This window comes from Triturus cristatus, chromosome 9 (assembly GCF_964204655.1).
Source record: "Triturus cristatus chromosome 9, aTriCri1.1, whole genome shotgun sequence".
NCBI lineage: Eukaryota > Metazoa > Chordata > Amphibia > Caudata > Salamandridae > Triturus > Triturus cristatus.
This window is the reverse complement of record NC_140592.1, coordinates 23,471,873-23,496,426: the sequence shown is the minus strand read 5'-3', so window position 1 is coordinate 23,496,426 and position 24,554 is coordinate 23,471,873. Positions and strand designations below refer to the sequence as shown.

At 47.7% G+C, this 24,554-nt stretch overlaps 1 protein-coding gene across 2 annotated transcripts in view; it reads right to left on the bottom strand.

The window, feature by feature from the left end:
* The window catches only part of BRPF1 (bromodomain and PHD finger containing 1), a 282,053-nt gene that overhangs the window by 3,130 nt on the left and 254,369 nt on the right, over positions 1-24,554 (bottom strand). The window contains exons 12-14 of one of the 2 annotated variants that reach the window (XM_085624272.1): positions 13,891-14,027; positions 10,740-10,858; positions 4,107-4,261 (exon numbers count right to left, since the gene is read on the bottom strand). In XM_085624272.1, coding sequence (XP_085480398.1) covers positions 4,107-4,261; positions 10,740-10,858; positions 13,891-14,027 — 411 coding nt within the window. Of the gene's footprint in view, positions 1-4,106; positions 4,285-10,739; positions 10,859-13,890; positions 14,028-24,554 lie in introns of both variants that reach the window. The other variant, XM_085624271.1, reaches the window with a different exon arrangement.

Sequence of the window (24,554 nt, the reverse complement as noted above, 5' to 3'; positions counted from 1 at the left end):
CATGAGAAGGTGTGGTCTGATCGGGAGTCTTATGTGGAACTGAGAGTTCCAGAAGTGTTGTGCACCTTGGTTGGCAAGCCCAAGTGAGGGCCTCTAGAATGAGAGTGAGGGACGTCTGCTGTAACCTTCGAACCACAAATGGAAGCAGTGGGAGAGGAGGAAAAGTGTAGGTAAATGTCCTTGACCAGTTCATCCATAATGCATTGCCTTTGGACTGTGGATGTGGGAACCTGGATGCGAAGTCTGGGTATTTTGCGTTTTCTACAGTGGCAAACAGGTCTATTTGTGGAAAGCCCATCACTATAGGTACCAGGGGAGCATTTGTGAGCAGAGTTCTCACTCGTGGACTTGCTTCAGCATCCAGCTGAGGAGGTCGGCAAAGTTGTTAGCCACCCCAGGGAGGTAGTCTGCTAATAGGTGGGTTTTGTGACAGACAGCAACATGGCTGTGCTGTTGTCTGTCTGGATGAGGATGACTATGCCCACCAGATGGGGAAGGAATGCATTCAATGCAAGGTGAACTACTAGGAATTCTAAGTAATATATGTGAAGCCCTGGTGTTTGGATTCCCAGTGGCCTTGGACGGTCAAAGTTTGCAAATATGCTCCCCACCCCGAGAAGGTGGCGTCTGTTGTGCTGGTCGCCTGCAGAATTGGGTCTAGAACAGGCAGCGCCCACAACAGGGTTTTGGTATTCCACTACAGGAGAGCATGACAAGGGCGGCGGCTGTCCAACACCAGTCTTCCCAATGACCCTTCGCTGGAGACCATTACTGCGCTAGGCGCTCCTGCAATGGCATGTGTAGCCTTGCGTGGGGCACTATTTCAATGCACAAAGCCATCATGCCTAGGAGGTGTGTAACTGTCCTGGCTGTGACCTGGTGGTCTGGTCGTCAGCGGGGAAGAAGTGTCTGAAAAGACAGTATTCTTGCCATGTGAGGGTACGCAAGTACGCATACAGAGTTGAGGATTGCTCCTAAGTAAGGCTGAATTTGTCAGGGTTGGAGGTGGGATTTTGTGACACTGATGGTGAATCCCAAGTTGTGTAGAAGATGTATAGTGGTCTGAGTGTGCTCGTGGCATACTTGGCGGGTGGAACTCTTGATGAGCCAGTCATCCAGATATGGGAAGGCCTGTATGTCCTGCCAACACAGGTGTGCGGCTACCACTGTGAGGCGCTTTGTGAATACTTGGCGTGCTGCAGTGACCTCAAAAGGGGGTACCTTTAACTGATGGTGTTTCCCACTGACCACACACTTGAGGCAGCACTGACGCGCTGGGTGTATTGGTATGTTAAAGCATGCGTCATTCAGCTCGAGAGTGGTCATTAAGTCACCCTGCTGTAGAAGAGGTATAACATCCACAAGGGTGACCATATGAAAATGTTGCGAGTGGATATTTTTTAATGAGGGCTGACGGAGCCCTCTTTTTTGGGAATTAAGAAGTACAGGGAGTACACTCCAGAGCCTTGTTGTTGAGGGGGTACCAGATCGATGGCGCCTTTGTGAAGGACCAATTGCACTTCTTTAAGCAGTTTCATGCGGTCTGCTGAACGTCTGTCAGCGGGGTGGTATGGTGGGAGGTTTGGAAGTTAGTTCCCGACAGTAACCATGCTGTATGAAGCCCAGCACCCACTAGTCTGAGGTGATGTTCCACCATGTGGGGCAGACCCGTTGCAAACGACCTGACAGGTGTTATGTGATCGGGGGCAGGCGGTCGAAGTCTGGGTTTGAGGACTGTGGCAAGTGTTGCTTTTGGAGAGGGACCCTCTATCTCTACCTCTGGAGTTATTTCGCTTATAGGTGCCTCTGGAGAAACCTTTACCTGAGGGTGGGGCTTGCGGGTGATTGTACGCCATGGAGGCTTCAGGGGAAGTTTGTTTCAAGCTTCAATGGAAGAAAGTGCGGTGAAAGGAAACTCGAAAAGTGGGTGTTTGAAGTGCACACCTAGCCTTTGCTGTCTCAGTATCCCTTTTACATCTTTTCAGAGATTTGGTTCACCTGGAGCCCAAAAAGATGTTGACCGTAAAAAGGAAGGGCTAGCAAGTAATGCTCTACCTCTGGTTTGAACCTTGATATACGCAGCCATGCACGACATCTGAGAAGGAGGCTTGAGTTGATGCCCCAACGAGCAGTGTTGGCATAGTCAAGGGCCCATTTTATGGCGGTGATGGAGATTAATATCGCTCCAGAAACCAACTCATGCCCTCTTTTCCTGTGTTCCTCAGGTAGGGTCTGAAGGAGCTCTCCATTTCATCCCAAGTGGCTGTCATATCTGCCCCAGAGAACTATAGAATTGGCGATACTGCAGTGGCTAGCGGACTGTGCAGCTACTCTTTCCCTGCAGCGCCTAGTCTTTTACTTTATCAGTTATTTGGGAGTTGGCCCTCTTCCGTGCCGTACGAACCACAAGAGCGTCTGGGGTAAGCTGACCTCGAATGTAAGGAGGATCTGAGGGGCACGCTCTATACTTTGTATCAACTTGGGGAGTAATTACCGGAGCACAGCCAGGGACCTGGAAAATGGTCAAGCTGGTTACATTTCAGGGTTGGTGTCTGTTGGGGGCTCAGCATCACAAGTGTCCCAGGGGTCTGGTTGTGGGGAAATGGGAGTAGAGTCTCCCCCCTCTATATCCCCAGTGTATGGGAGTGGTGACCCCTGTGGAGTGTTCGAAAGTGGTTCCCCATGTGAGGAATGAGGGGAAGGCGAATATTGTGTGGGCTGTGATGGTGAAGCAGGTGGTGGACTGGAGGCTGTGTCCGTCTAATTCCTTTCTTTAGAAAGGAGAAGTGTAGCTCACTGGTTAGAGGAGGCATACCCTGAAGCAGAGATCAGGCCAGGGACCTGGGTTCGATTCCCGACGCGGCAGGGTCCAGAACCCAATTGTCCACGGACTCGATAATTCTCGCTTCGGTGCCCACTCTAAGCATGAGTTCACACTATGCAGCTCTGGGCAACAAGCCTGCTTAATCTCCACAACGCCCCCCCGCGGCGGGATGCCTGGCTTTCACCTTGGGGATACCCAGTATGGGTTATCTTACAGGGAAAAACCAGGACGGGTTCCCAATGCAAGCGCCAAGATGCCCGTAGGGTGATAGTTGCGCTCTATAAGTACCCCAATCAATCAATCAATCAATCTTTAGGAGCTGGGGCTTCATCTTGGGCTTCCTGGAAAGAAAGCTGCCTTTTTGGTGGCTGTTTGGCAGCTTCAAGTTGGTGGGCGATGATCCAGCCCGTCTGAGGATGGATTGCCAAATGTCTGTCGGGCAACAATCTCCTCTTGAAGCTGATGGAAGAGTGGCTCGACTGTTAGCTGTGGGAACCAAAAAGACTACCGACGACAGTCTCGAACCAAAGCACACGTCCATACTCGTTGGGGGAAAGAGAACAATCTAACAATGGAGTCGACGCACATGTGCATTACCAGCAAGTGGAGGAGTCACTGAACCTCATGACTTGAAAGATCTCTTAGAATAAAAACAACTTGCACACATCTGGGCCCAACACTAGCTGGGTATGCGCAGCATGTGTGGCTACAGCTACGCATGCCTCGAACATTACATTTCCTGGCTACCTAGAGGAGAAGAGGCTGACACGTTAAGATAGCAGAGGATTGTTCAGGAATACGATGGAAAAGGTCCCTTGCTGGTGCAGTACTGAGAGTTTCCTACAATAAGTTTAATAGCAGACGGATGGGTCTGTGAAGCACTGCATTTGAGAGGACTATAACTATGCAAGAAATATTTACTTACAAAAACACCAATTATACTTGATCATGATTACTACAGATTATCAGCGCGTCATTTTCCAGTGTGAGGAAACAGAAAGACTGTTGAAATAGACAGTGTGCATTTTTTTCTATGGACCCAACTACTTAGCTAAGCAAAGCAGTAGTCTCAGGGGGAATCCATGGGAATTTAGGTGCCTGAAATGTGTCCATCTCATCTGTCGAGCGTTTGCACAGACAAGACTTTCTGCATTAAAGTCACCCCTTAAAAAGCTTCCTTTCCCCCATTCCTGTAACATCAGTCATCAAAGAGCACTTTTACCATGGGGAAAACCTCCTCTGCTTGCAGCGTAACCTACAAAACTGCACGTCAGGCACTTACCAGGTACGCTTATTGTCAAAGAACAGAACAAGATAGAGGTGTTCCTGTGCTTCCTGCGTCATCTGCTCACCCAGCTTCAGCACTTCCACTGGCGGAACAGGGATGGGGACGCCATGATGGAACACGCCTTCCCTTGGCATTTTTGGATCAATAATCTGTGAGGGGAGTAAACATATCAACACGGCAAAAGCAAATTAGAATCTGCTCATCAGCACTGTGATCCTGTTTAGGAGACTCCCCCCCCCCCCCCCCCCCCCCCCCCAAGTCCAAGCTGCTCAGCAGAAGTGGACAGCTGACTGCAAAACCAAAGCTTCCTGCGATTGGCCAAATAAGATCATAAGTGGTAACAAGGATTGCAGTATCGCTTTCACTTGGTTTTGTTGATATCAAGTTCAGTTCCTATGTTGACAACCATGAGCATGGAAAAACCATCAGATTTCTAATTCTGGATTTGCAATATTACCAAATTTCTCCATTCCGATTCAACATTTTCTGTGTTGTCCGATTTCAGTTATCTGCAAACCCTAGGTATAAAGATTCCAATGGAAACTCGACAACTACATAATTGTCTTTGCATGCAATGCATTTTCAAATGTGCTAAACCCTTTGGTATCCTGTCCTAGATAAAGAACCCATTTTGAACGTTTCACTCAAATTAGTCGATGCTTATTTAAATGAAAGTATTTGTTTGGTGCTTGCCAACTGCCCTGTAAGGAAATTGTTCAAAAAGGTAAATTTTAAAAGAGTAGGAAGCATTTTGTTTGCGTATCCAAGACAGGGATAGAAAAATCATAAAAAATTTACTAGCCCTGCAGGTACAGTAACTTGAAAAATCTACTTGATTACTGTAATGTACTTGACCCGTGAACTTATCTCAATGAGATTCTCACACAGTTCACTTTATAAAATCCTTTAACTTCAGTCACAGAAAGAAAATTTAATGTAGGAAGACAAAATGACTTTTGACTTCTGTCTCTGAAAGCCGACCAAATGTGACAAGATAAGATTTAAAGGCATCTTTATTGTTCATTCACTTTATGAGCAATAAAGATGCCTTTAAATCTTGTTATCTTGACACATTTGATGGCTTTCAGAGACAGAGGTCAAAGTCAGTTTGTCTTCCTACATTTACTTTTCTTTCTGTGACTGAAGTTAGAGAATTTTCAGGTCACCAGTAAGGGCGAGTAGGCCCTAAAAATATCTCGTCCTGAATAAATCTGTCTAGTCAAAGCGAGTGGACGAGTAGATTTCGACAAAGTTTGGAAAAATTGTGAATTCATTTTCAAAATAAAACAGTTGTCATCAGTGAATCCAGGATATGGGAGGCGCATTCTCCAATGGCGGAGGGAACTATGTGTTTCTGGCATGATAAGATGAAAACTCAGCAAAAAAAAGCTCAAGAGTTAGTGAGAACTCCCCTTAACTCCCACCTTTTCAACGCTACATAAAGTTTTTCTGTCAAAAGACCAGCTACTCCATGACTGGTTGTTCAAAATAAAACCTTGGCTAAGTGACAAAACACCTAAGTGACTGGTAACCTTATAAGTTATTTAACTTAATCTTTGAGCTAATGCCTACTTTAATTTTACTAAGACCTCCTAAATTGACATCCAATCATTGCTGTATTTACAACAAGCACTGAGAAAGCCAATAGGTCAGGCATTGACTGCCAGCATTTTGGCTCTGTCAATGCTCATTTTGCCATGGTTTTTTACCAACTTTATTGTTGCGCAAGCTCCCGGGCACTTGTCAATCTTAAACACTGGCTGAAAGCAAACATACTTTGTTGGTCTGAAAAAGCACACATTGCTGTTCACATTCCCAGCACTTAAGGGAACTACTTTGTTTGCAGATGTGCACTTTGTGAAATGTCAAAATGGCATCACTTACAGTGAAGTTAGCTAATGGCTGAAGTGGGCTGACCCAATTAAAAAAAACAAAAAAAACGGATTAGACCTATGACTGAGTTACTGCATGGCTGCTTCACAACTTCGACAACACTGTGCTGTATTGCATCTCAGTCAACAGTAAGTCATAGGTTTGGGCATCTGGCACTGCTCCCCTCAAACATGCCTTCATCCACCTCTTACGAATCCAACACTAGTGAGCGCAGTTGAATGTCCAGATGCAGTATGAATAAGTATGTACAAACAGCAGCGTTAGTAGGTACCCTCTGTGCACACCAGGAGCTATGAAGTTATCCCCAACTCTGCTCACCTTCTACCGAGCTCTCGGACTGATTCCAGGAAGAATCCTCACTAGTCAGGACAAATTGCGAACCTGCAACAATAGTTTTACAACTTGAAACTATTCTAGATTCACATGCTTTGCATTATTCTGCCAGACAGTGGTTAGGTCCAGAAATTTCTTCAAAAACAAAGTTTCAACTTTTTGGGTGTCGACCAAAGACAGAGCAATTACCTCTCTGATGACATCTACTGTAAATTCACAATAAAATTGTGTGAGACTACCTTCTTTAGAGTCATGTGTCTGCTTGCTTGTTTTTACATACTCCTGAGAGTGGAGGCACACATCACTACTGTGGCTATGGCTGGGGGAGTGGAGACAGAAGGATATCCCTCAGAGAAGGTTTTCCTCAGTCCCCCACCAACTACATCTAGAGCAGCATTCTTGGAGACCACTATGATGTCTGACAGATCTCTCCCATGCAAGTATCAATGTCTGCAGAGGAATCACCGTACAGCTCTCATGCGCAAATGTGCGACCAGGGGAATACAGGAAGTCAGCAGACCTAGCATAAGCAAGACCATCAGGACTGGAACTTGTGCACCTTCCTGATAAGCTGGGACCATCACATGGATGATTTTTGGATCCTTTGAGGAGGAAAGCCGCAGGAGTATAGTGTACAGGACAGGCACTATGATCAGGAGATGGTAGGACTCCAGGTGAGATTTGAGCCCGTTGACTAAAAAGCACAGGTAGAACAGCAGAGGTGCTGTCGACTGCAGATGACGCGCCACCAACTCAGGCCTCTCAGCTTTGATCAACCAGTTGTCCAGGTTCGGGAAAAATGGGATCAGTGAACGTCTGATATGTGATCCAAATGCCACCATTATCTTGGTGTAGATCCGACGTGCTGATGTCTCCAAAAAGAAGAGCCGAAAATTGGTAAAGAGTAGAGCCCACCACAAACCACTGTTTAAGACTAGGGATCTAGCATTCACCCTGCTGGCCTTCAACGTCTCCAAGGGACAGTCAGCTTTGTCACCTAAGAGGCGGGAGCCATCAAAAGGAAGACATAGAAGCGTGGCCCAAACATATGATAAAAATCGCAACATGTGCAGCCAAGTGTGGTGGTGACCGAAGACCTCATGGAACAGGCCACTGAGCCAGCAGTATCCAGTTCAGTTTTACCGATATGCCGAGAGGCATCCCTAACAACCACCGAAATATGAGCCTTGAAATCATCAGGGAATTATGTACCACTAAGTTGAGTCATATCCCACAGAGCTTGTGATTTTCTGGCCAGGTGGCATAACGTGTCTAGGGATTTCAATGCCATATTGTCAGCTGAAAAGATTTTTATGAGTCTAGACACTTAGACTTCCTGTCTGATAGGGTAGTTGGGAAAGTTCCACACTCCTGCCCTGAAGAACAAGAAGCTTGGATCAAGAAGCTGTGTGGAGAGGGGTATGCGGTCAAGAAGAGGAGATTCCCAAGGGCCGGGGAACAGCATCTTCCGACCAACCTATCCATCACAGGGCAGAACCAGGTTTCCTTCAAGTGTAGCAACAGCTGAGACGAAGGGGAAGAGGGTACAGGACTACTATCAAAACATTAACCTTTGTATTGATGGGAAGCAAAGATAGCTGCAAACCTCTGCTGCTGTCCTCATCGCTGAGTAAAAGGATGTAACTTCCAGAGGAGGAGGCATTAAAGGGAACTCCAACTCCGGTGAGGTATCCAGGCGATTGGCTGATGTGAGACCAGCAAACTCCAAAGTTGGGCCAATGGGACCCTTGTCCAGCCCCTCTCCAGTCTCAAAGGTCCAGTGGGTTAGCATCTGCTACAAAGGGGTCATAAAAAGCATGGCCATAAAGTCGTGCTTCTTGGCCGTGCCTCTCCTTTCTCCTCCTTCAACAGTCACAGCCCCCCCCGTCTAGATCTGAGCCCCTCTGTGGAGGACACTTGCTCAAATTCTGTAGGAGCTGGTGGTGCTGAGCTCAGCGCTGGTGGGGTGAGTGAGTGGTACAGAGATCTTAGGAGACTGTGAGCAACATTTTCAGCACCCCAAAACGACTTGTTACTCTCTGCTGATGAAGGACAATTATCATGAAACAAGCGTCTAGAGATACACAGCACTGGCTGCACTAACCAGGGTGAACTAATGACCGTCACTGATGTAAGTGTATTTACCATGATGCATCAGGGCAAACGGAGTGCTAGGATGTGAGGCAGTGTGCTCCCTTCCTCCTTTTGATTCACCAACTGAAGTTGCGCACGTCTAACATTGCATAGTGGTGTTTTCTTCTTTTCTGCACAATAAATGTAGTACATGGTAAGGATAATGGTCTAATGTGTCAGGCGCTGATCAAGAGCACCTACCGGACGTACAGCCGTCAGAGAACTACAACGACCAGAATCCTCGGCTGTACGAAGGCGGGGCCAAAACAGGGTAAATACGCGACTCAGGAACCAATCGAGGCGCGTAATACTGGATTGTGGAGCACGTTGGTTTTGACGCCCGTCACCGAGCGAGGAAGGCGCAAGTGTTCGCGTCTGCGGCATCGGAGGGGAGCTGGTACGTCGCCGTGCTGAGAAAACTGCCGAGAGACACCCGGCTTAGGATTGTTTGGTTCCGCCCTCCCGGAACTCCCACGCGGGACGCTGCTGTAAGCGTCGCCGCGTTCCAAGACCTCAGGATAATCGTAAGGTTCGGGGAGAACGTATTGTCCACCGGACTGCGAGGGCGCCGCCTTGGAACGTTTGGATACAGATATCCCCGGAGCGAGAGCGAGAAGGAGGCTGTTCAACTACTGGCAAGTAAGCGCGTTAGGCGTGAGGGTTTGCGAGACATTTTCTTTTCCCTCGTTGTTCATAAAAGAAGGAGCGGTAGATATAGGAAATACGAGACTCTGGTTCTTTATGCTCACTGTGTGCTGGGAAGAAGGAGAGCTCAAACATTGGTGCCCCTAGCGCTCTCTTTCATATTCTGATAAAGCGTCTACTGGAAATCTGTTCAAGACATTTGTGTTGGAGTACTTAACAGGGAAAGGGACTATAGAGCATCACGGAGGGATTGGCTTGAGTGGGTTTTTGTACATAGGCGAAGGGCAAACTGGGGACAGTAGAGGGAGAAGAGACTGAATAGAAGGTTGGAATTAGATGGGGAGTGTCCTCTCAGTTTGTGTTCAGGGGCATCTTAAGGAATTTGGGGGCCCTGGGCAAAAGGTATTTTGGGGGCCCCTGTTAGGAACCACTTTGAATTTATGATCCAATTTCATCTTTCATGTCATCTTTGGCCGTGTCACTGACAGTGCACAGGCATACTCATCCAATCTCTAAATGTGTTTGCATCTAATATTCAGGGATAGTTTCTTGTGTTTTTAAAATTGTAATACAGCAGCTGTTCACGAATATTATTGTAAATAATCTGTGATCCCCCTCCCATTTCTCATATGTGAGGTCCCTCTTTCATCTGGATCGTTTTTATGGATGTTGAATTAAACAAGTATCATTTCTCTGTAGAATGTTTGTAATAGACTCTCGCATATCACCCATAATATAAAGAAATCTGTTTAAGAATTATTAAGGTAATCAGGGCAAGACTCTTCAGAACGAAGCTGGCTCCATTAGGGGGCCCCCTGAAAGACTTGGGCCCTGGGCCAGAGCCCACTTTGCCCATGCCTTAAAACGTCTCTGTTTGTGTTGTCACGCTGTGCATGTAACAGTGTGTTTGAGGTGCCACAGTACATTTAGTGAGACCTAATGAGAGTAGGTTGTTATTGTGGTTTATCTTCTTTTGTTTTCACTCTTCCTATCCTTTCAGAACTCCCAATCCCTGCGGTACCCATCCCCTTTTCCCTCGCCTGATTGTTCTGGTACTCTGTGTTACTATAACCAGAGCCGGAGACGTCGGGAGGTGGAGCCCTTGTGCATCACTCGAATCTACAGGAACGACGGCGGTCGTGACATAATGTGCAGCAGACCCCATACAAAAATCAAAAAATCTAACCTAAGATATGAAATGGTGAGGTACTGGTGGTTTCGCACTGCCACATGATGCAATGGCACTCAGAGTAACATAAACCCTATAAGGCACTATGTTAAATGGAGATCTTGAAAACAGCGACTATCTTGCCCTCTGAGGATATGGGATTCTAATTATTGGAAGAAGTCCTAAAAATGTGGTAAATGTTGGCTTTAGTAGTAGAGAGCGCACACTGAGCACTCGCGAGTGTGGACCACCACTCAACAGTGTAAACTCGCATGCGAGATGGATAGTCTGATCTGCCACATCGTCATGCTTTATACCTGGACATCAGCCGCCTCCGTCACACGCTTACTGGGATGCACAAGTATGCAAGAAAGGCTACGGAGCACACACAAAAACCTCACTGATGAGCTACATTATGAAATCATCAAAAACACCAGGTAATAAAGATTATCTACCAGTGCAGGGTAAGATGGATATCCTCGGCACTTTGCCCACACCAGGTCCAAGGAATCAAGAGGTGAGTCTTCATCCTCCGAAAGCCACCCTGATCCTCGTGACATTGATTTGCGCATCACTACAAAGAAGCACAAAAAGCCTTGGTAAGGACAGCGCGAGTCTAATCTTGCACACAAAGAAGAAATCAAGGTATTTTAGATGCATTTTCTACCAGTCCCTTTTTATTACTTAATACAGTGGAGTCTATAAACGCCACTAGACGTTGCTAAAAATTAAAGAGAGTGTAAAAGAATTGTACACAAGACACCTGCTACTCCTCACTCTAAGGTGCTATAGGATCTCTCAAACAAAAGTCATGTGTTAATACTTGTATTTTTACTTTCATACACAGGTTATTTTTGTTACTGAATACTTTTTGTCCTTTCAAATGCTAATCTGGGGATAAGTTCATACTTACCAGGAGGTCGCCCCTTTTCATTCCTAACCTTGCATGTTCTCCATATTTTAAGAGTTACCTTCAACGTGCCAATGCCAGCATTTTCGTATGGATACCCGCTTATGCCAAGAATTACATACAATATTCCCGTACCAGAATTTGCATTGATACTGGCAATATATCATGGCTGGGCCCATATGTTAAAAATTTCCGCCAGTACATCAGAGCCAACATTTTCTCATTGTTTGCTTCCCCCAGCCTGCCCTTCAGCCCCAATATACCATGACAGCTCTCTGAGGCAAAGAATTAACTCCAATATGCCAGCACTCTGTCATAAGTGCCCTCTTATGTCAAGCATTACTTCCAGCATTTCAGGGTCTGCACGTTGTCATGGGAGCCCCACTCTATGTAAAGAATTAACGTTAAGGTCCCAGCACCTGCACTGTCATGGGATCCCCATGCCATGATTTCCCTCCAGTATACCAGCGTTAGCTTTTTTCAACAGGCCCTCCCATGCCAATGATTTCTTCTAGTATGGCAGGGCCAAAACTATGTTCAATATGCCTTCACTCACTTCCATTTATTCATGCGCACATTCTTAATTGTCACTGGTTCCCTCACATTCGCTCTCATTGGCACTCTCAAACACACACTCTGTCCCTTAAGCTAAGTCGCTCTCAATTACTCCTACACGAACATACGAGAGAGGGACGAGGAGATAGTTAGAGAAAGTGGGGGAAGGTCCTGTACCAATGCTCCGAAGGCAGTCAATCATAACAAAAAGGTGGCGACTAATGACTCACAACCATAGGTAGATTGTTGAGCATTTGTCGGCCCCCCCCTTTTCCCCTTTAGGAGCTCTCAATTACTCACAAACACAGTCATGCACAGAAAAACAATATTTTTTAATCACCTTTCTTCCTTTGTTGTCAACTTGGAGGCTCCAAAGTAGCAGCAGAGCGGGTATCCCGCGCTGGACGTTGGAACCAGCAGGCCATGATTCCCAACGAGGAGCCAGACAGAGAGGCGGGGGGCTAGGTTTAAAAGGGGAAGACCCCCCTCAATTCATCTCCCAGATTCTTGATAGGACTGGACAGTGCTGGGCATCCTGCCCCTGCTGCTCTGTGAGGCTCATCGCTGGCCGCAGGGATGCAATGATGCGTGCTCCAACAGCCACATTTTAGCAGTTAGAATGTGCTCCCAAGGCTTGTGTTGCATGAAAGTGAATTGTGCCTGGGTTGTAGGTTTATAGTTGAACTATGCCCTCACATGCGCAATCCAGACATCCAAATACATAGTACTGTGTTTTTAAACAACCGTCTGAAGGAGGATCGTGTCTTAGCCCCGTCAGCCCACCTTGAGTCATCAGAAGATTGAAGAGGAGGTCCTAAGTGCCGACCTGTGCACCGACAGTGTTCATGAAAAGGAAAGATGTGTTTCCATGAACACTGCTCAGTTAAATCCCGAGCAGTACTGGGCAGAGGCAAAACGCAGTAAATGGCGACTCATAGGAGGGAGGACTGTGCCCGCAAGCCCCTAGTAAGGAGCCGACACGGGTCCTTTCTTCACTCCAGCAAACACAACAAAGAGCTGATCACCCACACAGAACTCCATAGTCCCCATCAATGTAGACGGTAACTTGTTCTTTCATGCTGTGGAATGCACGAAGTGCCAAGGGAGTGCCCACAAGTGTGCTCCCTGTGACATATGGCTCAAGCTGTGCCTTAGTGACAAAACCCAAGAAGTACCAGTCTGGAACTGCTTGTTTTCCCGCCCAGAGCGGACTTGGCTTGGAAGTTTGAGATGAACTGTTCCTATAGACTGATTTGCCAATGGGTGGATCAGGTTTGTGATGTAACTTAGGGGGAAACAAACTATAGACTGGAATGCAGCCTGAGTATTTGCCATTGACTGATTAACTCAAACATTCCACTCATCGCTTTTTTTGTTTTCCTCAATGGAGAAACTAAGGGCCCAGTCAGGACCCAACTAGTGTAGCCTCTCATCCTCTTCGAAAATTGCCATGGAGAGACCACCACCAGGAGCGTGATAGGCGCCCCCACATGAAAGGGTGACGGAGCACTGGTAACGAGCACAAGAGAGACAGGTGGCATCACACTGGTCCGACCATCCCTGTTGGTGACATCCGCGGTCTAACGATGGATGCCTCCTAGTCTCACTTTAACTTGCTGAATTAAATTGTCGCGGCATGATGCAGTACAGAGCTGTGCCTACGCTTGCTCACCTTTGAGGGAATGAGAGCAGAGTGGCCACAAATCACTGCTCAACAGTCGTCTCGCAGGCAGAGAGCACTGGATCATCTCTATTTCAGGACAGCATAGGATCGGCTTCAGACCAGTTGGATTATTGGATCAATTCATTGCTGTTCCTTTTTAAACACACACACCGCAGCAAAATTCCTTGTGACTACATCTTCACTATGTAAAGATCTCCAATAATAGCATATGTAAACAATTGCTAACAAAACATTCCAATGACTATGCACAACAGCAGTTTTAAAGCCTTAATTTGTCTGTTTTCTGCGGACAGCTGGATTCTATTCTATCTGGACCATAAACCGATGCACACCCTACAATATCGAACTTAATTCAGGCATGACGGCTACATTTCTACCGACATAACGTCTGGCAACAGCACTTTTGTAGTTTGGGATGTGTTCAGAGCAACACTGACGGCTCCTACTAAATACTCACAGCCATGTCCAACTCCTCGCCCGCTACCAGCAGTGTACGACTCATTTTCAGTACCAGACGTTTCTTCACTGCTGTAATCTTGGAAGCTCTCACGGGAAAAGGAGGGCTTCCCCCTGCCCTGCTTTGAAGGGGTTGTACTGGAAAGAAAGAAAAGGTCACAGAGATCGTTAGTGGCTTAATTCAGGCTCACACCTACTACCCCATTCTGAATGCACAAACATTTGAGAATACATTGCAGCACACATGCAAATACATCTGTATTCACAGGGCTAGTAACGCTGTTAAACTCCGGTCACCAACAATGGTATGAAAGACAGAAAAAGCAAAATTCCAACTTTTTACTAAAACAACTTGCATTACTGTTGATAGAAAAGTGCCCTTTTTGACATGGTCACCCCCACTTTTGGTCTGGTATTTGATATGATTTTGACTTGTAGTGCACTGGGTTCCTGCCAATCTGGTCCCCTGTACCAGATTCCTTTACCGAAAACTGTGCAATTGTTTCCCCAATTGGCAATAGCTTTAGCACCCCCTGTAAGTCCCTAGTAAATGGTACCCCTGGTACGTAAGGCACGGAGTACTAAAGAGGGTCTTTAAGGGTTGCAGCATGAATTGTGCCACCCTAAGACACCCTTCACCAAGCACAGGCAGACTGCCACTGCAGGTTGCATGTCTTGGTGCAGACTAAAGTGAAAACACATCACAGCACGCATCCCTGTGCAAATCCATCTAATCTGGAGCCCATTTGCGCTGTCCCAGTCACATAGCGTCATCCATTAATATTCATAGACTCTCCATTTTCGTTGTGTAATCCATTTTAAATAGTTTTTTCCATTTTGTCCAATATTTTTCCATTACTTTCTCCGTTCACATCCAAGGCTTCACGTTTTCCCATTTCTTCTGATGCTAAAGATATGCCTATCCAGGCCCTTTTCTGAAGCACACGGGAAAACACGGGGATTGTTCTATTCACAGCAGCCATTGTACTGGTCTTTGAACCCGGTCCCCAGAAGAACATTTGAGAAGGCCTTGTTAAATGGCAGCAAGGGTTCCGTGGTGGAGACACCAGGCTGTAGGACCTCTGTCAAGACATTGGTCGTGACTGCCACAGTAGGAAGCTACAGGTCGAAGACCTCCGCAGCCCTACGCACCACCACGGTGAAGGAATCTCCCTCCCCAGGTTAGGAGGGGAAAGCATGCCAGGCTCTGGAGAGGTATCCAAGCCACTGGCATCACCCAGTTCCTCATACCAGTCAATTTCTTCTGTGTCATGCGGGGCTTCTAAGGGGTCCTGCATCCCCTCCAAATCTTCCTCCAATCCTAGCCCCTCAGAATAAGGCTGAGGATACCACAGAGCCCAAAGGCTCTGTCGCCGCCAGTCTCAGCATCGGTGGATGGCCAACCAGCTCCGTGTCGCCAGGGATAACAATGGGACTGGCGACAGACGCAGCACCGGGAAAGGTCGAGTGGGTATGTAGGGAACAGATCCATGAGAAGCCTTGGGCACTGGGGCCGGAGCCGCAGAACAAGTCCATTGCTGAGCCTGCAGGGCCTGAAGGCGCACCGGCAAGGTCAGGCCATCCAAATATTGCGCACATGGCGTCATAAAAGTCTTAACTGGGCAGGGGTCGCTACCGTCCCCGGAAAAGGAGGGAAATGCAGAGCCGACCCAGGCACCCGCTCGGCGGAGCGTGCCTTGGACACAGAGACTCCTCATCTTGTCGGGTGAAGGACGGAGCGAATTCGAATATGCACTTTATGGTGCTTCTTACCTGACCCCTTCTAAGATTTCGAATGGGATGAAGTAGACTTGGATCCCCTGGACCAGTGCTCGGGCATTCCTCTCAACTGAGACCGGGAACAAGACCTTTGAGGAGATCTCGGAGGTGCCGGGAGCCAGGCCGCAAGCAGCTTTAGGGTCTGCTGCCTCAAAGCTTTCAGCACCATGGCCCAGCAGTCGCAGCACAACTCTGGGTCGTGGTCGCGCTCCAGGCACGAAAGGCACACGAGGTGCGGGTTCCGTAACAGATATGGCTTGATGACAGGAGCCACAAGGTTTGAACCCCGATGTATTTTTGGACATGCTATACACCAAAAATGAATTCGACAAGATGTCGAAAAAAGATTTTTCACAAAATGGGGTTAGCTCTTTGACGGATCTGCGCTGACTGGCACGGAAAGAAAAGAACGGACGTCAGCGTGCTGAGGTAAACCCTCTATAGACAATGCAGACGTCACAACAACATCGATGCCACACGACGTCATGCGGAGTCCGACACCACCTACCGGCACGCAGTGGTACTGCTAAGAAAAATCTCCCAGGTCCAGCCTAACAACTTGAAGTTCACAGGTAAGGAGTCTGCGGCTAGATGTGTCTATTAGATACTATTTTTAATAAATCTAAAAACATTCGAAAATTGATATCAATTCTAACTAAAAACCATTTTGGATTTCCTCTTGTGAAATCAATTATCAATCAAGTGGTACAACAAAGGTCAAAGTCTTGTACCCCACCGCTGCACCACCAATGTAGGAAGCTGTCTCTGTATATGGTATGCCCCATACATGGTTATACCATGCACAATGTTCAGATTTTCCCCAAAAGTGTACAGGGCTCAATGTTAAACCCAAAGTGCTCTATTAGTAGTAGTGTGGGCGAGCAGCCTTAGGCCTAACACAGAGGAGACATTTATAGCACAACATTGAAAAATAATGGACACACGACTCAAAAACGAGATCAACACCAATTGTAGAAAAATATACTTTGTATACATTTTATTTTAAGACAAGTTGTTTGGAATTAGGTAATTATGTTTTTAAATAAAAATACTTTTCACTTTCAGAAGTCGACACTTAGAATATTTTTGAAGCAGTTCAATGTTATCTTATGGGGAAAACAATAATGCGGTTTAACAGGTAAGTACCACACTTACAAATCCATTCTTTGGGCCCATAGGTCAGCAAGGGTCAGCCCCACCAGCTGCAGAGGGGCGGCCAGGAGCAGAGGTCAAAGTCGGAGTATGGAGACTGGGGGTGCCTGCAGCCACGCTGTTTGCAGGTGAGTGGATCGGTTGCAGGGCCAAGCTTTTGGGGTTAGAACCAGCAAGGGGGAATGGTGGTCACACAGCAGCATGAAACATACACCACCAGCAGTACAGAGGCGGCCGGGTGGAGTGTGCAAAATCAGCATCGGGGGCCCAATGCGTTTTAAAGAGTTTCTTCGTTTGACAAACAGGAAAGACCTTAACCAGTTTCCTGTATGCTGATGATGTGGTTCTGGCCAGTCACACCCAGGTGGGCCTGCAACATCCCCTTAACAAAATGCAGGATTATGCAACGGAGAACAGCCTGAAAGTCAACTATAGAAAAAAAATGAACATTGGCCAATAACGAGAAGAGAAAGGGGTCACAAACCTGCCACCTGGGCAATATACAAATACATCCGGAAGAAGATTGTAAGTACCTCTGCATCGTTATTGACAAAGGTCTTTTTGCCCGACAGAAAGAAGTCATCAAAAGGAAATGGCTGGCGCTTGCAATAACATTGAAAAACCTCAAATCAAAACTGACTGGGTCCACACTAAGCTTCCTCTTCAGGATTGCACAAGCCAAAATTCTTCCAACAATCACCAATGGCTGCATATCCATGCAAGGCTAAGACGCCAAGATACTGGACAGCCCCCTAGTCATAGCATACAGAACCATGTACAGCCTCGGGGGTGCTAGCGAGTCCGAGGCAAGATGGGTGCACTGTAGTGAGGCTCTGCCGGCTGGGCTACCAATCCGACAATTATCTGCGGACCCGCTGACCATCGGACCCGACAAACAACAGCGTTTTGTGGCGGAATCACAGGGGAACTGCCCGGTGTGCAGCAGGACCAGGATATGACATCTAGCAGGCAGAATCGTAGTGTTAAAGTTTCTACCGCGACCTCGAGGGCGAACAAGATGGTGGCAGGACAGGGCCGTAATGCACTCTGGTGAGGAGTGGGACATTGAGTGCTCTGGGGCCACGGAAAAGCTAACATAGCTGTGCAATCTCGTTATTGGGGCTGACGGGCGAGTGGACGCTCAAACCTGATCGTCATCGCCCAGTGCTGGTGCGGAACGGCGCACTGCAGTGGCTGGTGCAAGGTACCACTGCAGTGGTGAATGCGTGCCTGAGTCAAAGTACGCCTGGGCGCTGCGGCAGAGCCACTGTGTACCCTCGGGCACTGCGGCTGAAGAAGCGGAGCGCCGGAGCAGCAGGAAGCCATTAAAAGTGGTGTGGTGAGTGTGCATACCCCCTGACCCCCCTGATTGAAGAAGTGCTGGGACTGTGAGCAGCGGGGGGTGCCACGCACCCGCGGATGGTCTGCCCGTGGGCGGCTACTGGTGCGTGTGTCCCAGGGAGCGGAGCGTGTCTGACTGCGTGGTGGTACCGGCTGGTTGCATTGCTTAGCGGACACGCAAGCAGAGATCTGGCAATTTATGGTGATCGATATACCAGTAGCTGAACCAACGGCCAACGAGATTGCGGGACAACGCTGGAGCCTATCTGCACTCAGGTGTTTGCACATTGAGGTGGCCCCCAAGCAGAGGTTCTGGAGTGCACTGACAGCATCAGGTCCGTACGTCTATGCGGTCAAGTTTCGCTGGGTTGAGGTGGTGAGTAGGTGCACCATCGTCCTATGCCTCATGGCTAAAGGAGTGGGGCCATTTCTGTACTGACCAAAGTAGTTGTATGAGCGTGTCCTCTCAACGGTCACAGTGCAGGTACCTCCAGTGCCAGGTGGGACAATAGTACGACATCGGTTGGGGCCTGCGAGTGATGCGACGCTTTGCCTTAGATGCGACTGAACAGGCATTTGAACTGGCTGACTAGTGAGATACGGGTGCCCTTTGATACACGTCTTTGCCCGAACTCAATGGCACTGCTCTAACGGCGGGATTTTCTGACTCGACAGAAGCGCTCAGGGGGGTCCTCTGGTGCATATAGCCAAACGCAGATAAAGTGGTCCCTTATCACAGGCACATTTGGGTGAAAGCGCACAGCAGGCTGTGTTACAGCTCCAGCCCTGAACCTTGCAGTGAGGAGGAACGCGGGGCACTGAATATAACGGACAAGTAACCGATCACAGAGTTTCGCACTGGGGCGGTGTCCCTGTATCCACTCACCTGCATACCAACACGGGCAAGACAGAGAAGCAACAACCTAAACAAAATGGTTACTTAACTAGTAGGAGTAGTTTTGCAGCTTGAAGAGTTTTCTGGAGTCACATGCTGTGCATCATTTGCATCATTCCGCCATCTAATGGTTGGGTCCGGAATTGTCTGGGTTTTTTTTCTCTTGTTTTGGTCGCTGTCGACCACCCTTTGGTGTCAGGTACGTCTCCTGTATGACATCAGACGGCATCCTGGAGGGTGACGTGCGTGGTGGCCATCTTCGGATTCTTTTTGTCTGTTTTTATGTTGTTTAATCCTTGTGATGGTCCTTATTTACAGTTTTTAACGTTGTACTTTGCTTCCCCACCTGTTGGTGTTCTAGGAGAAGGCTGGGTGGGTCGCATGTGAATCCAGAAAACTCTTCAAGCTACAAACTACTCCTACTGGTAAGTAACCATTTAGTTTTGCAGCGTGAATCCTTTTCTGAATTCACATGCTGTGCATCAGATTATGTAGCGGTTTCTCCCGTGTTTGGGAGGCTGTGGTGAGAGGAAGACTTAGCAAACAGGTGTTGAAGCACCCTTTCTCCAATTTGAGCTTCCTTTTTTATTTGTATATCCACACAATAATGCTTTGTAAATGTGTGTGGTGGTGCCCATGTTGCTGCTGCACGGATGGCATCGATGGGTACATTTGCCATGAAAGTCAGCGTTGCTCCTTTCTTCTTTCTAGTGGGGTGAGCTGTTGGTTGTATTGTTAGTTCTTTTTTGGCCTTTTATAGCTTAGTTGTATAGCCTGTACTATCCATCTAGCAATGGTTGTTTTAGTGACAGCTGATCCTGTGTTAGTATGTAAGTAAGCCACAAGGAAAATGCTACTTACCAGCATGCATCTGTTCTTGGCATGTAGAGCTACAGAGATTCACACTCTGTGCATAGATCGCCATCTGGTGTTGGGCTCGGATGCTTGCACCTTGTTGTTGTCTTGGAAGAAGTCTTTTGTAGTCACGAGATAGGTGACTCCTCCCTTGGACGATAGTGCACATGGGCATCGACTCCATCCTCAAGATTGTTTTTCGCCATGATGGGAAATGATGGAGTTTGTAAGAAACAGAAAAGATGTCCATGAGAATGTATCTAAGTAAGATAACACTGGAACAGATCCAGGTTCCAGGGAGGTGGGTGGGCGTGTGAATCTCTGCAGCTCTACATGTGAAGAACAGATGCATACTGGGAAGTAGCATTTTCCATTCGAGGCATATGAGCTGCAGAATTCACACTCTGTGCATAGACTCTACAGCAGTGTCTCCCCTAGCGGTGGTCACCTGTATCGGTTACTGTAGTTTGAAAAAGTGTCTTAAGAACAGCCTGGCCTACAGAAGCTTGTTGCTTCGCCTGCACATCTACACAATAGTGTTTGGTGATGGTGTGTTTAGTAGACCATGTTGCTGCTTTACAAATGTCTTGTAGGGAAATGTTCCTTAAGAATGCTATGGAAGCCCCTAGTTTGCGAGTTGAGTGCGCTCTAGGTGGAATTGTTAATGTACGTTTTGCTTTTTGGTAGCATATTTGAATGCATTTGACTATCCACCTTGCAATTCCAGCTTTGGAGATGGGGTTGCCCTTATGAGGTGGAGAGGAAGCTACAAACAGTTGTTTTGTCTTTCTGAAGGCTTTAGTCCTGTCTGTAAGAAAGTGGCTCTATATATACTGTTCCCAAAAAGGTACAGTGTGCACAGAGTCCACAGTCCCCAGAGGTTTGGCAGAGGCTAAAGTTAGATATAACCTTACTCTCTAACGTGGTAGCTTGGTCGAGCAGTAAGGCAGTATCGGAGGACAGTGTAAAGCATTTGTTGTACACACTCAGAAAATGGTCTCACACACTCAATAACTGAACTCTAGGCCAATGGTTTATATATAAAAATATATCGTTTTATTTTAGAACCAACAATGGGTATCAAAATATACTTTCTTAGGATGAGATGCTTTAGATAAATACTTTTCCATAGGCAATAGACTTGTGAAAATAACAGTACAGTGGTTGCAATAGGCAACACAATTTCAAACGCAATAATACATTGAGCTCAATGGGAACTTCTAGTTAAATGCAATTAGTTACTTTAAGGATTACTTTTCTAACCACAGGACTGGATCCTGGATTCAGTCCTGGGACATTTCCTGTAAACAATCGAGTAAAAGCATTTTGGTTACAGCTGTGATTTTTAAGCAACATTTTTGTATTTTAAAAGTTGACAAACTTTTTCACATATAATCACCAATGTTATGCTATGGGAGGAAATTCCCTTAGCAGGTAAGTGGGGTTGTGGTTACTTTATCTAACTCAGTGTTGGATCCTGGATCCAGCACTGGTGCATCACCTGTAAACAGTTGAAAGAATGTGTTTTGGTTATAAGGGCGGTTTGATTTGTAACGAATATTTGTAAGTTTGCAAAATCGACACTTCGAAACTTTTTCAGCAAAACCAGGCAATGTTATCCTATGGAAGGAAATTCAATTTGCAGGTAAAGTATGTTCTCGTTACTTTTGTAATCCAGTGCTGGGCTCCTAGGTTCAGCACTGGGACCTCTATCTAAAACAGGTCAGCAATTACGTTTTCACAGTTGATGCAATTTTTAAAGAATATTTGTAGTTTGCAAAAATGAACACTTGGAAGAAATTTCACAGAAAAACAGTCAGTGGTTTCCTATGGAAGAAAATTGGGTAAGCGGTAAGTACGGTTGTAATTACGTTGCAGGGTCTGTGCTGGGCACCACGATCCAGCACTGGGATCTCTCCTGATAACAGGTGAATAAATTTGTTTTCGTTACTCGGTTGATTTTAGGTGAATTTTTTAAAGTTTAGAAACTCAACGCTAAGAAGAATTTCCAAGTGAAACCAGTCTTTTGGGTAAGTACTCGACTGGCAGAGTTAAGGTTCTGGGCATAGACTCCGGGGTCTCCAAGGGTCAGGTAAGTACAGTTGTTACACCCTCAGCAGCACAGGGGCAGCCGGGTGCAGAGTGAGTTAGGCCCAATGTTATCCTATGGGAGGCAGGGGGCCCTTGGTTGGTGGCTGCTGGCTAGCAGGCCACGCGACTGAGGGAGCTGGGCTCCTGGTCACTTGCTCAGGGCAAATGGGGAAGTAGGTTAGAGTAGAGGTTGCACTGCCAGGGGCACTCGGGCGGCTGGGTGCAGGGTGCTTTTGAGCTGTCGGGCGCTCAATGGATTGCAATAGCTCAAGAACGAACAAAGGCTGCAAGCTCGGGGACGAAGATTCTTCAGGTGCGACCACCACTTCGAGAGGTAAGTTGGGTAGTTGGAGGATAGGTAGGCACCCAGGAGTTAGGCACAGGGGGCCCCAGGGCGCCGGGGTGCCTTTTGGTGTCGGGAAATCTTACCCTCTGCTGGTCACGGTTGGGGGGTCCCTGGTTCTGAGGCTGCAGGCATCGTCAGGAGCGTCGAGGTGGGTCCTTGGGTGCTGGATTCGGGGTCACAGTCGCCAGGGGGACGTCCACGTGATCTTTGGTCACTCTGGCACAGGCCAGGCTTGGCGGGTGCAGAGTGTGCAGGGTTCACGGTTCCTGGCTGATGCCAGGGGGTCAGTTACTTGCTTTGAGCAGTACCACTGCTCGTGGGAGTCCCAGTTGCTTAGAGTCACAAGGTAGCAAGGTCCTCCGGGGTTTGTGATGTTGCTGGCCACTGGAGATGCCGGGGTTTAGCAGGAGCAGGTTCGAGGGTCGACAAGCCGGTAGGGCTGGGGCCAAAGCAGTTGGTGTCTTCCTCTTGTTAGCAGCTGCACGGCAGGTCTTGTTTCTTGATCTTGTTTGCTGTTTCGGAATCTGGATCTGAGGAAGGAAGGTTCAGGGTGCCCCTAAATACTGAATTTAGGGGTGTTACAGGTAGGTAAAGGGCAGGGACCAATAGGTCCCTTCCTTGGCGTGGGTACACCCCCTATCCTGCCATTCTCCTGTGGGAGGAGGGCAGTAGCCTAGTCCTGTTTGGGCAGGGCTTCCCATCTTCAAGATGGCGAGAGCCCGGAGATGGGCTTCATCTCGCCTTCCCCACCTGAGGGGTGGGGTTGGCAGAGGCTGGCACACCCCCTTTCCTTCCTTGGCGTTTCCGGACAGTCTTCCCGCCAGAGTGGGGGTAAGAACCGGTAGGGGCCAGTTGCTGAGTACAGCAAGTGGCCTGGAGAAGCTCACAAAAGGCGGCATTTCTTTGAAGCTTCCCCTGCCCATCCTGGGGTAGGAGACCGAGCACCTCGCCCAGGATGTGCATTGTTGCAGGCCCAGGAGAGCGGATGGCTCTCTACCCAGGGGTCCAGCAACAGGTCTGATGTGTGGCAGTCTAGGCAGCCCCTCAGACAAGGCGTGGATTGTAGGTTAGGTTCAGGGGGCATCTCTAAGATGCCCTCTGTCGTGCATTGTACATTAAATCCCACACTGGCATCAGTGCGGGTTTAATGTGCTGAGAAGTTTGATACCAAACGTCTCAGTCTTCAGTGTTGCCATCCGGAAGACCTCCCAGCACCATATACTCTTAATGGCAGCACTGTACTTACAGTGCCCGGGAATGGACTTGGGTACTGTAGGGGCACAGGGCTCATGCACCTGTGCCCACACCACTGGCATAGGGCACCCAGCTAGAGGGGTGGCTGATGTATGCCAGGGCAGTGTAGGTTGTGGGCATGGTACCCAGGGATGTGTGCCATGTCAACTGTTTTGGTTCTGCACCCAGACACTCAGCCTGCCAGGGCAGTGTGTGTGTGTCAGGGTACAGGGCCTCTAAGGGTGGCACAATAAGTGCTGCAGCCCTTAGGGGCCTTCTCTGGTCACATGGCCCTGGGTACCTATTGTACCATTTACCCGGGGCTGACATGTGGCCAGAGATGCCAATTGGGTTTAGGCTTCAATGCAGGTTTAGGGAAGGAACATAGGCCCTGGGTACCTGATTGGCAGGAGCCCAGGGCACACTCAGTCAAAGTACATCAGCAATTCAGCAAAAAAGTGGGGGCATACCATGCAAGAAAGATGGCACTTTCTCACACTGTCTATGTAATAAAGTAAAGCTCTTGACGTCAAGCGTGTGAAGAGCTCTTTCCGCTACCGAATCAGGGCTTTGGAAAAATACTGGTAACTCTACTGATTGATTAAGATGAAAAGCAGAGATTACTTTTGGAAGGAATTTTGGATTTGTCCTAAGAACCACCTTGTTACGATGTATTTGTAAGAATGGCTCTTGTATGGTTAAAGCCTGGATCTCACTTACTCTCCTGAGAGAGGTGATTGCGACAAGGAAAGCTATTTTCCATGTAAGGAATTGTAATTCGCATTTGTGTAATGGCTCAAATGGGGGACCCATGAGTCTAGTAAGAACAATGTTTCGGTTCTACACCGGAGAGGGTGGCATTGTGGGTGGAATTATCCTTTTAAGGCCTTCCATAAAGGCTTTGATAGCAGGTACCCTAAACAATGACAAATGTTGTCTGTTTTGTAGGTAGGCGGCAAGGGCAGCCAGATGT